Source organism: Apteryx rowi, unplaced genomic scaffold, assembly GCF_003343035.1.
Source record: "Apteryx rowi isolate R43461 unplaced genomic scaffold, aptRow1 scaffold_21, whole genome shotgun sequence".
Classification (NCBI taxonomy): Eukaryota; Metazoa; Chordata; class Aves; order Apterygiformes; family Apterygidae; genus Apteryx; species Apteryx rowi.
In genome coordinates, this window is record NW_020448419.1 from 2,348,793 (window position 1) to 2,360,227 (window position 11,435).

The window sequence follows — 11,435 nt, forward strand, 5'->3', positions numbered from 1 at the left end:
TGGCGGCGGCGGCGGCAGCTCCCCTGCCCTCTGCCCCCTCTGCCGAGGCATTAAGGATCGCTGGAGCTACCTATTTCAGTAAAATTACAAGTGCTTTTTAATGCAAAGATTACACCGTACGTGCTAAGCCTTGTCAAGCACTGGAAAGTTGTGAGGATGGGGAAGGAAAACTTCTTCAATCAAGAATTAATACCTGAACTGGATAGATGAGTTTAAAAGACTGAGCTCATCGCCGAGACTAATCCTGTGGGATAAGGCCTAATTTAGATTTTTAATGAGCCAATAAATTATGCATACAGAGCTTTAAAGCCAGTTAATTTGTCCTTTTTTTTTTTTTAAGTATTTGAATTATTCTGAATGATATACATAGCCATAAAAGTGATTTCAACTATACTTGGTCAATACATTCAGTAGCAGAAACTTCCTCAAAAGCTACACATCCAATTTTGATGGTAAATAAAAATGCAAGAAATAATTACAGGAAGAGAAATAATCTCTTGTTTAAACATAAAGAAGAATCTGATCATCTCAATATAGCAGTAGAGAGGATTAAAGCATTAATTCAGGCTTTCAGCCTAAGAACTAGAAACAAGTTGAAATATTTTCACTCTGAACTGAATGAATCCTGATGCAGCCAGGATTCTCCCATTAGCCAAAAAGGTAAAACCACTGCAGTCCAGTTCACCACCTTATTAGCAGCTCACCCCAATGAAGTGACCCTCGTCATCCTGCGCATGCAGTGCTAGCTAATGCGCTGTCCAAGATGCAGCAAGACTAAGCTGCCTTTGCAAACAAGCGTATATGAGTTTCCTTCAGGTATTAATAGAATTTAGGATATATTCAATGAACTGCTTCATAAAATAGTATACTTTGTATTAGGATAAAACAGGGTAATTTATAATTTGACTCCCAGCCCATTTTGGGGAAACCAACTACTTGTTGCAGTGATCTTATAGAATCTTATCATTTACTATCATCACAGCTATTAGCCCTTTTCTTACAGAGTAACATCACCCTCACTTCTGGTTGTCAACCTCACTGACATCCAGTGTATGTGTGTGCAAGACCTCATTCCCACGGTTTTCCCAGATGGTCCTCTGAGTTGAGCAGGATGATGGAAGTGACCAAAAGAACAGTGAGGGTTAAATCTTCCAGCTATTTCAGCTGGAAAACTGGTTTTAAATAAAATCCTATTAATACAGACAAGCCCACTTGTAATAATACCAATTATTATCCCTGCTTTTTTAAACTAGATTTAGCTTTGAGATTTACTATTGTTTCTACACTTACTACCTCCTCTAGAACTTTATAGAGCTACATGGACTCTGGAAAGCATGTATGTGCCATGTTTAAGTGTGCAATGCTACTATTGCCCCAATGAGTTGTGCAAAATCACTTTCAGTCCTTCCCTAAGAACCAGATATAAGTCCAGAAACAGCCAGCCAATATGCAGACAGGACCTGGTCAGGATTTTACCTCCTTCAGTCATGCAGTAAAGTGCTAAGGAGACTGTTTTGTTGTTGCTGGGATTTCTTCAGTCTAGCTCTAGTCAAATTTAAGGTGAAAACACCATTCCATTACAGATAACAGTTAGAGAAGCGCTCTAAGTTACTGGGGTAGTGGAGAGCTAATTCAAGGGCATTTTCAGAATATATTATAAAAGCTAATTATTTACTGTTAAACTTTTCAGAGCTAAATCAGATCACGTAGCACAGAAAAAAGCTAATGTAACACTGAAAAAGGTATTCTTATTCCCAGCACTTTTAAAGGAGAGATTCAGGTAAGGACTACCATACTTATATTGATAAACAACATTTGCTTTTTGAAACCAGAGATTTTATTAAATTAATATGATAAAAGTACATAAGTGTTTGCAGACTTTAAGACGATTCACATAGGCGTTTTTGGTGAGGAAACCATATTCCAAACTACAGGGAAGGTACTCTAGGGCACAGTCCCGTTTCCTTTATTTGTCTTACCGAGTGTTCACCTGCAAAGAAGAATTTACAACATCAGGCATAAGAAGTCCACAGAGTACAAAACAATTACTTCTACTCCTCTGTTTAAAGATCCTGTATTTTCTAGTCACATTATTAACTTCTTACTACAGTAAGGTACAGTATTTATAATACTAACAGAAATCTGACTTACTTTTAATTACTATTCTACAATTACCATCAGCAGTTACTAGAAAGTCGAAGGGTCAAGTAGCATTTAAATTGAGACTACAGAATGAAACATTTTGAAATACAGCAAGTTTGATGACGGTAATTATTCTGGTGCTTGTGTAAAAAGCAGAATGTGATGCAAACATTACTCACCACATCATCAATCTTAAGAATACTGCGCACAGTTTCTGTTGCAAGAGTCAGCGCACTCACAGACACTAGCAGCGGCTGGACTACCAACTCCTCCAAGATGTTGGAGATCCCACCCTACAAGAACAAGTAACTAACTTAGTGAGCATGAGACTACCGTCAGTTTTAACAAGTTATCTTTTAACAGAACTTTGGAAAGGACATTCAACTTCAATCATCAACTAGCTTGTACTCTATTCAGTTCTCAACAGGAATATTATTGCACATGTCCACTCAAACTTAGCCAAGAGAATGACAAATATAGCTATGCTACCTTAAACATGGTGAAGATATCCAAGCAAGAAGCTAGCCCACTGTGCTAACAAGGCATTAAAGATTAACGCAAAATGAACAAAGAAACCTGCCTTATCTAAATTTGTTAAGGAATGCATTCTAAACTCATTTAAGAATAAATTATTTAAGGAGCTGTTATCTAGTTCTGACAGCTGTAAAGATTATTAATTCTAAATTTCAAAAGTATTCCTTCTTACTCTATTCAGCCTGTGCCAGGGAAGCTATTTAAGCTCAGGTATTTTTAGGCTGCAATTCCAGCACTGAGACTACTTGTTCTTACCTCTGTGGACAAACTCCGTGTTTTACAATGAAAATATTTCACAAGACTGTTCTTTGTGAGTGAAGTATCCCCCCTCATACACCAGAACTAAGTTTCTGAAAGACTTTTTTGTGACACCCAGAATTGTTTCTAGAAGTTGACTGCAGGATACTTCTGTTCCAATAATGGTTCTGTAGTGACAAGTGACAAGTGACAAGTGTCTTGTTCTATGTGCATGGCATTTAAGTATATGCTATTATCAATACCCAAGATAAGCTGTAAAGCCTCAAAGAGCAAGCTACAAGCTGTCCTAACACTATAATTTTAGGGAGAATACAGCCATGAGACGCAAGTTAGGCCTTTCCTTATTTCAGCCATAATGTTTAGCATTTTCCCTTTAAGGTACCCAATTTAAAACAAAACAATCCTGTGCATGTATGGTTTCTTATTACCTTTCTGACATTAATGCCAGCTGTTTTCTCTCCTTGAGCATGTCTGTTTCTCAGCTCTGTTACTGTTGAGATAGGATTGAGGCCTGCATTTTCAGCCAGTGTAGATGGTATGACCTCCAGTGCATCTCCATATGCACGGACACAGTACGAGTCCATACCGCTCAAAGTGCGAGCATACTCATTCAAGCGCAGTGCTAACTCTATCTCTGGTGCTCCACCACCTGCAATTAAAGCTCTGAGAACAGAGATTTTAAAAATAAATAAATAAAATTCAAACCTCATTTTAAGTGCATAAGTAGTTAACTTGCTGTGTTATTAGAACACTCAGTCACTATCTGACAAAACTAAGAAGTTACCTTTTCTTAACTAAGCATCTTATGACACACAGCGCATCATGAATTGAACGCTCAGCTTCTTCTAGAACAAGTTTGTTGGATCCACGTACCACAATCGTTACAGTTTTTCCAGGGTTTGTACAGCCTGTAATCTAAAACAAAGACAAAAAAATGGACTAAAACAACATTCTGGACAAAGACTTCAGTTAGTATCTTCAACTTTTGTAATAGTACTGAGGTCTGCTAAGCAAACCCACTAAGCTTGCAAAGTCAGTGGCTAGCTAGGGATTAGAAGTAGGTGCTTTAATGTTTGCTATTACTGAAATTATTGTGCTTAAGTTAGTAGTTAATATTAAAGAACTGGCAAATGTTAAAAAGGTATTAACACGTCACTCACTCACCTTTATTAGCTTCCCAGAACTGTTCAAGTTAACCTCTTCTGCCAGCTCAGCAGACCCCAGCATATCAGCAGTAAACTGGTCTATGTGAGCAACAGGCTTAGTTCCAATTGTCTGGAGGGGAAAAAAAAGTAAGAAAAGTCAGAATCTGAACCGCAGATTCAGCAAGCATACTGCATAACGTACTTCTGCGTATTACAGTAAAACGCAGGTGGACTGCAGCTTTTACATCCACTTCTAATCCTTCTACAAATTTGACTGCTCAACAGACCAAGAATGTCTTTCAGGGAAATGCCTTGTTTGCTCTTACATTACATTCAGAACATTGCAGTTTGTTGGCTTGAAACCCGTGAAAGGGTCATAATAAATTGGCATTGGCTGGGTACTTAATTTAAACATGGCTATTACTCAAATAGCCACTTACATAACTCACTTTACCTTGCATATAAATTCAATGTCTTCTCTTTCAATGTCTTTAACCACCATGATCTTCATTTTGCTCAGAAAATGTAGAGCTAGGTCACTAAGAGCATCCCTAAAAACAAGAAGGAAGTAGTCAGTGCACAGTATTCTTGTAAATTTGGGTTATACTAGCCAGTTGCTTGGCTCTTACCAGCAGCGCTCAAGCCCTATGAAGTAGGGATATTATTAAATCCAGAATATGTAGAATGTCAGTACATACTAAAGTACGGCGACTCTTTTAAAGCCAGTCTGACACACTGGGCCCCGGTGTCAGTGTTAATACTTGGCTTCAGTTTTCCAGGTATTCAAATCAATCCCATTTGTTCTCCAACAAACACAATAGGTTAGGAATCAGTAGTTAACATACCGCAGAATAGACTTCTGAATCAGCAGCACATTGCATCCAGCCTTCTTAATTTGCTTAACTAAGTTTAGAATATAGGCTCTCTCTTCACGCAGTACTCTGTCCATTTGAGCATAATCAGAAACAACAATTTGGTTGTCCATCTATTAAAAAGAGGAAAAAACCCAAGTATTATGAAGAAGTGCTGACTTTAAAAGCAAGAGTCAAGATGTTCTACATTCTAAAGCTTTAGGAGCCTGGGATTCAAGGCAAACAGACACGAACAGATTAGAGTGAAAAGAAGACTTATTAGAGGTTTAAATGACGAGAAATACCAGACTTCTGAACTATTTCCTTTCTAATACCGACTATGAGTTGTTTATGTTTAAGGATTACGAGTATCTAACCATTTCCCAGCACATTAAGCTAGCAGACCTTCATCACAGCTGTGGAATAGAGCTGACATCACAACATTGTAAGAAGATGCATTTTCATTCCATTTACATCTCTCAAGTACTACAGCAAAAGATTTCACTGTAGTAATATTTTAACTTACATCTGTCTTTGGAGCAGACAAGCAGAACTGAATTAGGCCAATTTTGGCTTTTTCCACTCTAGTTACACCAGTATTTGCCACCTTCTGAGTCAGGACTAATCCTTCAACCAGTTCACAGTCGTCAATTGTTCCTCTGGAAACAAGAACAATTCATGAATCATGTATTTTGGGAAGCAAATTTCACAAAGTCAAAAATCTTCTAGTTACGAACTGTTTCTTACCCCAACTTCTTAACAATTTTAATATCTCTGAGGTCCACACTACTAGCTGTAGATGGGTCAATCACCTTCATCACTGCATCCACACTCATTGGAGAAAGTAAACTAGAATACTGACACACAACCTAAGGGATATAATAAGGAAAAGAATCAATAGTGTGAGACATTTACCAGTGATAAAAGCTGGCTAGTAATTTCAAAATGGTATTGTCATTGTATTTTACACATCTTCATTTGACCTTTGAATTTTAAAACAAAGTTCGTTTTCCCTCCCTGTCAGCCAGCTGGATGTCTTACTGCAGTTTAAGTGCTATGCAATTTCAAAAAAACAGCTATTTTGTTGGGAAAAACCCGTGCTTCAGGAATTACTTGAAGAAATGTGAATTTCTCCTTCTTAAACTCTTAAAATAAGCCTTTAGAGAGCTTCCCAGATTATTCTGTTGGAAAGGGACTAACACACTTTACAAGTGACTCTACAATGCAAAGGAATATAGCAGGGAAGAGATGTCATTATTCCCGTTTTGTAACTATTGGACCTCTAGGGAAAACAAGGAACTCTGAAATCCATCTGTTTCAGGAAAAGAGTTCTTGCAGGCAACTCAACTCCAGATTTTGATGCTGTTTTAGAAGTTTCTGGCACATGAATAAGAATTGCCTACATGAGGAGTTATCACATGCTCTCAGGAAACTGCTGGATTTTTCTGTTACTGTTCTCAGTTTAAGCTTACCTATTTATTTTATGCTTACAGTTAACATGTAAGATCACTAAAAATTTTGACTGAAATTCAGTTTGTATGCTTCAAATTAATCTCAATCAACCATAGCTTTTAAAATAAGTCAGTCTAATCTAACAGAAAGTAGCATGGTCTCAAAAACAACTAGATTTGTGACAACTCTAAGTAAGTGAATAGTAGCATTAGCTAGGAAAAACTGAAAGGCTCAGCTAGTCTGAAGGCAGGAAGTTTAAGTATCAGCCCCACCTTTGAATTCAGTGAAGTAGTTGCACTATTTAGCAAGGTTTCTCTGTCACTCAATTCAACTGGTTGTGCCATGTTGGTCAATACTTCAATACCTTTTTCCAAAGCTTTCTGGAATGACTCTGAAATAATGGTGGGGTGAATTCCTGTGAATTGTACAATACGTAGTTAGAAGGTCATGCTTTCAAACCAAAGCCTTTTTCCCCCCGCCTTCTTTCTTTCCATTTTAAGATTAATTTAGAGAGACTCTGATGTCAGAATAAATCAAAGCCATTTCAGCAAAATGCATTCTTCGCGAGCAGGTGACTTCCCCTTATTCCTTTCTGCTGTTAAAACTGAGGAAAAAAACCCTACAGTGTTGCTAATTCTTTGTTCTCATGGACATTCCAGATAGATGCGTTCTCAGAATTTTCCTTGACATTCTTAAAGCTGCAGCTATTCAGGTCATACCTGTGAGGAGCCTGACAGTGATTTCATTTCAGATTTCTGAAGAGCGGTTTCCCACTGCTGCTTATGGAAGTTCCCAAATTTCTCTACAGTGCTTGATACCCTTTATCTTTTCAAAACAGGCAGCTTACTGGAAACCATTAAACAGGCATCTTCTAACCACCTTTCAGGGATACCAGGCTGCTGGTCCTAACCATGGTAGCTGCTTCTGGTAGCATTGCTGGGTAAGACTGTTTCTGGCTGTCAGGAACACGTAAAGAGAATGCACAAATACCACCAGTACTGGGAGAGGAAGTCAATACAGGCAAATATTTGGTAAGAGCCAGAAAGGGGACAACAAGCAAAATGGTGTACATCAAAATGAGACTACGGTAAGTAAATAGCTACAAAGTCCAGATCTGAGACACAAAAGGACTCTGTAGGTCCAGTCATCCTTACTCTATTTCCAGTGTACACAGAAGCCTAATGATACCAAGCCAGACAGGTCAGACAGCTGAAGAAGCTCCTGAACTGGATGGAAGCAGATTGTAAGAGAAAACTGAGGAGAGGAGGTATCAGTAATTCTTTACAGACTCAGTCAGTACTGGGCTCCCCAAAAAAGAAAGCCGGACAAAGTTTTAACACAACTACATCTCCCTAAAAGGTGAAGAACAATCATCTACTTTTTTCATCATCCGCACCTTCACCCAAAGTTATGTCAGATAAGTCGACATATCGCTTTAAAAGTGTAAGTTGGGTTACTATTTAATGGCTTTACATACATATGGCATTTAGATGTGCAGGACCTGTGCGCTTCTTTCTGCATCATTTCTTGACCAGAAAGCCTAACATCTAAAATTCTGAAAGGATAATTTCTACTTCACAAAAGCTAGTAGGGGTTTTCATGATAGAGGTAAGTTCTTCCCTTCTTAAAAAAAAAAGCGCCAATACATAGAGCAACAATTATAACCATCCCTTCTGATTTCCATATGTATCACAGGTCGTTTCTGGTGATCTCTGAGCTAACGGAGCACAGACTACAGTAACTTTTGCTTCCAAAGTTCATGTCTTTTCCTGGCTGGACTTTCTGAAGGACCCTATTCTGTAAGTGATAAATTTGCTGAAAGTAGAGTAACTGTAGAGTCACCAGCTCCAAGTTTCATTTATACTTTCTTGTGATACATCTGTGCCCATGACAGAAATAAGTATGATGTAGGTGAGTTTTTACAAGGCAATATTCACCACATCTCCTAGACACTATTTCCTGTATCAAAAACAAAGCTTTCACAACTCAGAATACAAAGCTAAACAGTGAGATTTTTTTATTGAACTGGGACGTTGGTGAAATCTGGATATGAAGACCTGAGTTACTTTCCATGTTTAAATTGGTAACAGTTACTTTAAACTTCATTAAACATGTGCAACCAAATATAGGATGTAACTACCTCTAGTCATGTTTTTATTCAAGAAAAAAATATATATACCTTTTTGAAGAAGTCTGGAACAGGCATCCAAAAGAGCTCCAGCAATGACAACAACAGAAGTAGTGCCATCACCAGCTTCAATATCTTGTGCTTTTGACAGCTCTACCAACTAAACAAGAAATTATAACCTAAGTTTATAATGCTACTTAATACAAACACTGGCAATTACTGAGAAAATCATTCAAGAACGCAATGCTACTGAAATCAACCTTACTATCAGGACCAATCCTGCCTTTCCTGATTTGAAATTTGTACCTTTTGCAACTCACTTATCACACTTGCATAAATGTTTGGCTGAAGTACAACTGATGTAAATCAAATCACCTACAGAAGTCAAGCAGCTTCTCTCCCAAGCTTAGAACTGATCACACCTACTGAACAGGTCCAGCTTTTCCCTTAGGAGGATCACAGGCATCTCATTTCCATCTCCAACCACAATTCAAGACTAGGAGGCCTACATTTAAGCTCTCAGAAGGCCAGGCTGGTGTTTCCTGCACGTGTTCACTCAAGTACACATGGTTAGACGCAAACTGGCTACAAGGCTAAACAGTTGTGAAAGACTCTTCCTCCTCACCCCCCCAAGTTCAGGTCCAATTAATATCCATATTAATTATCCTTATTATTGAGCATGGCTGGGGTGGTGGGGGCTGGAACACAGAAGAAAACACAAAGCAAAGGATTGCTTTAGAAGCAGGGATACAGGTTCTTTCCTAGAATCACCCAACCATGATGTAATTCATTCTCTTCAAATCTTTTGCATTCTGCTGGTTTGGGACATCACTAACTTTTCTTTCTTGGCTGAGAGAAGGCTGATAGGGCTAGATTCTTTTATGTCTTAAAACACATCCAGAAGAGATTATGTATACAGAACACAGGATAACAAATCCGGTCTTGGAACTCTGAGCAGACCTTATAATCAAAGTACGCAGTCTTGAAGTATGCTAAGCAAAATCTCTTGCTCAAAATCACATGAAATGTTTCTAATGCTTTCTGTCCTGGAAACAACGCTCTAACATGCAGCACTGTCCAAGCTATAGAAAAATATTTACCATCTTGGCTGCAGGATGCAGAACCTGCATTTGTTTCAGAATAGTAGCACCATCATTAGTGATTGTCACATCTCCTTTAGCATCCTGAATCTAGGAAGGAGGAAGAAAACACAGTCCTGATTAGTAATTGCAAATCTCAAAGCTGATTTGATGCTAAGTGTAAAGCATTTTCCTGTCAACATTATTTTGGAAACTCGGATGTGCATTTACTTTACATTTTAGGTCCTTTATGGAAGTGAGATTTGGTCACAAAAACCAAAAGTATTCTATTTTTCGTGCTTAGGAATGAAGTTCAAAGCAAAAGAGTTGTCTTATGCAAAACACATTCACATTACAGTATCTCCAGTAAGTTTAAGATCTTTAAAGTTTCAGCATAAGGCTTACCATTTTATCCATTCCCTTTGGTCCAAGGCTTGTTCTAATTGCATCAGCGACAGCTAGAAGAAAAGAAATACATTTGCAAATTGATCTAAAAAACTACAAGCCCTCCATCATTCTAAACACTTCTTCCATAGAGAAAGTTCCCCAGTATTACACAGCTCGAAAATGATTCTGCCAGCATTAAGTCATCCTCAATAACAACAAAATTATACAGAATGTTGTAACTTCAGGATCGATTTCCATAACTGGAATTTTAAATCAATTAACATCTGACCACTTGATTAGAACCATTTTAAAATTGAGTTGAAATGCTATGTGCCAAGTAACCTGACCAGGGTTTGCATCAAATGCCAAATTTAGCTTCCCCCAACAAGCACTTGTCCTACCACCACGAGCCTGTTACCATTAAAAACCACCATAAGCATACCTGTACTAATGCAAAACGGAGCATGCAACATACAGGGAGACAAGGGAAACGGCTATGAGCACCTGAATTTTGGGAAGGGACCACGGCAATCCGCATGCAACTGTCAAGCTTCAACACTGAAAACAACAGAAGGGTGCTGCCCTCCCCACGCTGCCCCTCTCTCCTCCCCCCCACCCGAAAGGGCGGACGAGAAAGGACGCGTCTCCCCCGGGATCGGGTCCTCCTCATGAATGGGGAGGCAGCAAGCCCGCTCCGCCTTCCCCCCGCAAGGCCGGGGCGAAGAGAGCCAAGCAGGCCCTGCCGGCGATGGGGGAGGAAGGGGGAGGCGGCGGCGGGTCGGGCCCAGGCTCGCCGCGGCCCAAAGGGCGCGGAGCCCTCCCGGCGCCGCGCCGCCACCCGCCGCGCCGCACCTTTGCCGGCGGAGATGTTGCTGAAGCGGATCTGGGAGGGCTTGTCCCGGTCCTGGTAGGTGCCCTTGGCCCGGTTCCCGGCGCCGCCGTGGGCTTTGGGCCCCGCGTTCTCCGGCATCCTCGCCTGCCGCCGCTGCACACGGACACGGACACGGAGGGGCCCCGCGGCAACGGCCGCCGCTGGACACGAGCAGAGCCCGCGGTGCCGGCAGCCCCGGCGGCGATGGACGCGGATGGGCCCCGCACTACCAGCAGCCCCGCCGGGAACCTTCCAGAACGCGCTGCGACCGCCGCGCCCGGGTCCTTGCGGCCGGCGCGCGGCGTGACGTCACGCAGGGGCTGCCGCCTCCGCGCCTGCGCCGCGCAGGAGGGAAGCCCGCGCCTGCCGGCGAGCGGCTCGGACACCTAAGGGGGCAGCACCGGCCGCTGAGGCGGCTTTTCTAGAAGGCGCCGCGCGGGCAGTTTCCCGCCCAGCGGAGCTGCGCCGCGCACGCGCTGCCTCGGCGGGGGGCGGAGGGGGAGCGCGGGAGCGCGAGCGCGGGCCACGTGGTGCCGCTGCGCCAATGGCGCAGCTCCGCCCGCCGCCCCGCCCCAACGGCCGCCGTTG

At 41.2% G+C, this 11,435-nt stretch overlaps 1 protein-coding gene across 3 annotated transcripts; it reads right to left on the bottom strand.

The window, feature by feature from the left end:
* Positions 1-1,796: 1,796 nt before the first annotated feature.
* CCT4 (chaperonin containing TCP1 subunit 4) lies at positions 1,797-11,135 on the bottom strand. 3 transcript variants are annotated; one of them, XM_026064151.1, is made up of 14 exons: positions 10,829-11,132; positions 9,995-10,047; positions 9,611-9,700; positions 8,562-8,670; positions 6,655-6,797; positions 5,678-5,799; positions 5,457-5,589; positions 4,925-5,064; positions 4,534-4,630; positions 4,099-4,209; positions 3,719-3,849; positions 3,363-3,597; positions 2,322-2,435; positions 1,797-1,990 (listed from the first exon to the last, which is right to left on the bottom strand). In XM_026064151.1, the coding sequence occupies exons 1-14, from the start codon at positions 10,944-10,946 to the stop codon at positions 1,976-1,978; spliced, it is 1,611 nt and encodes a 536-aa protein (XP_025919936.1). In that variant the 5' UTR covers positions 10,947-11,132; the 3' UTR covers positions 1,797-1,975. The 3 variants fall into 3 exon arrangements, with proteins under 3 accessions (XP_025919936.1, XP_025919938.1, XP_025919937.1); XM_026064153.1 differs by lacking the exon at positions 10,829-11,132 and adding an exon at positions 10,419-10,530; XM_026064152.1 differs by lacking the exons at positions 1,797-1,990; positions 2,322-2,435 and adding an exon at positions 2,442-3,101 and having other exon boundaries at positions 10,829-11,135.
* Positions 11,136-11,435: the final 300 nt, after the last annotated feature.

Coding starts and splice junctions, on each gene's coding strand:
- CCT4 (XM_026064151.1), bottom strand. CDS start 10,946: ATGCCGGAGAACGCGGGGCCCAAAGCCCACGGCGGCGCCGGGAACCGG. Junction 5,590..5,677: donor AAAATTGTTAAGAAGTTGGG/GTAAGAAACAGT, acceptor TCTTGTTTCCAG/AGGAACAATTGACGACTGTG. Junction 3,598..3,718: donor AGATGCTTAGTTAAGAAAAG/GTAACTTCTTAG, acceptor CTCTGTTCTCAG/AGCTTTAATTGCAGGTGGTG.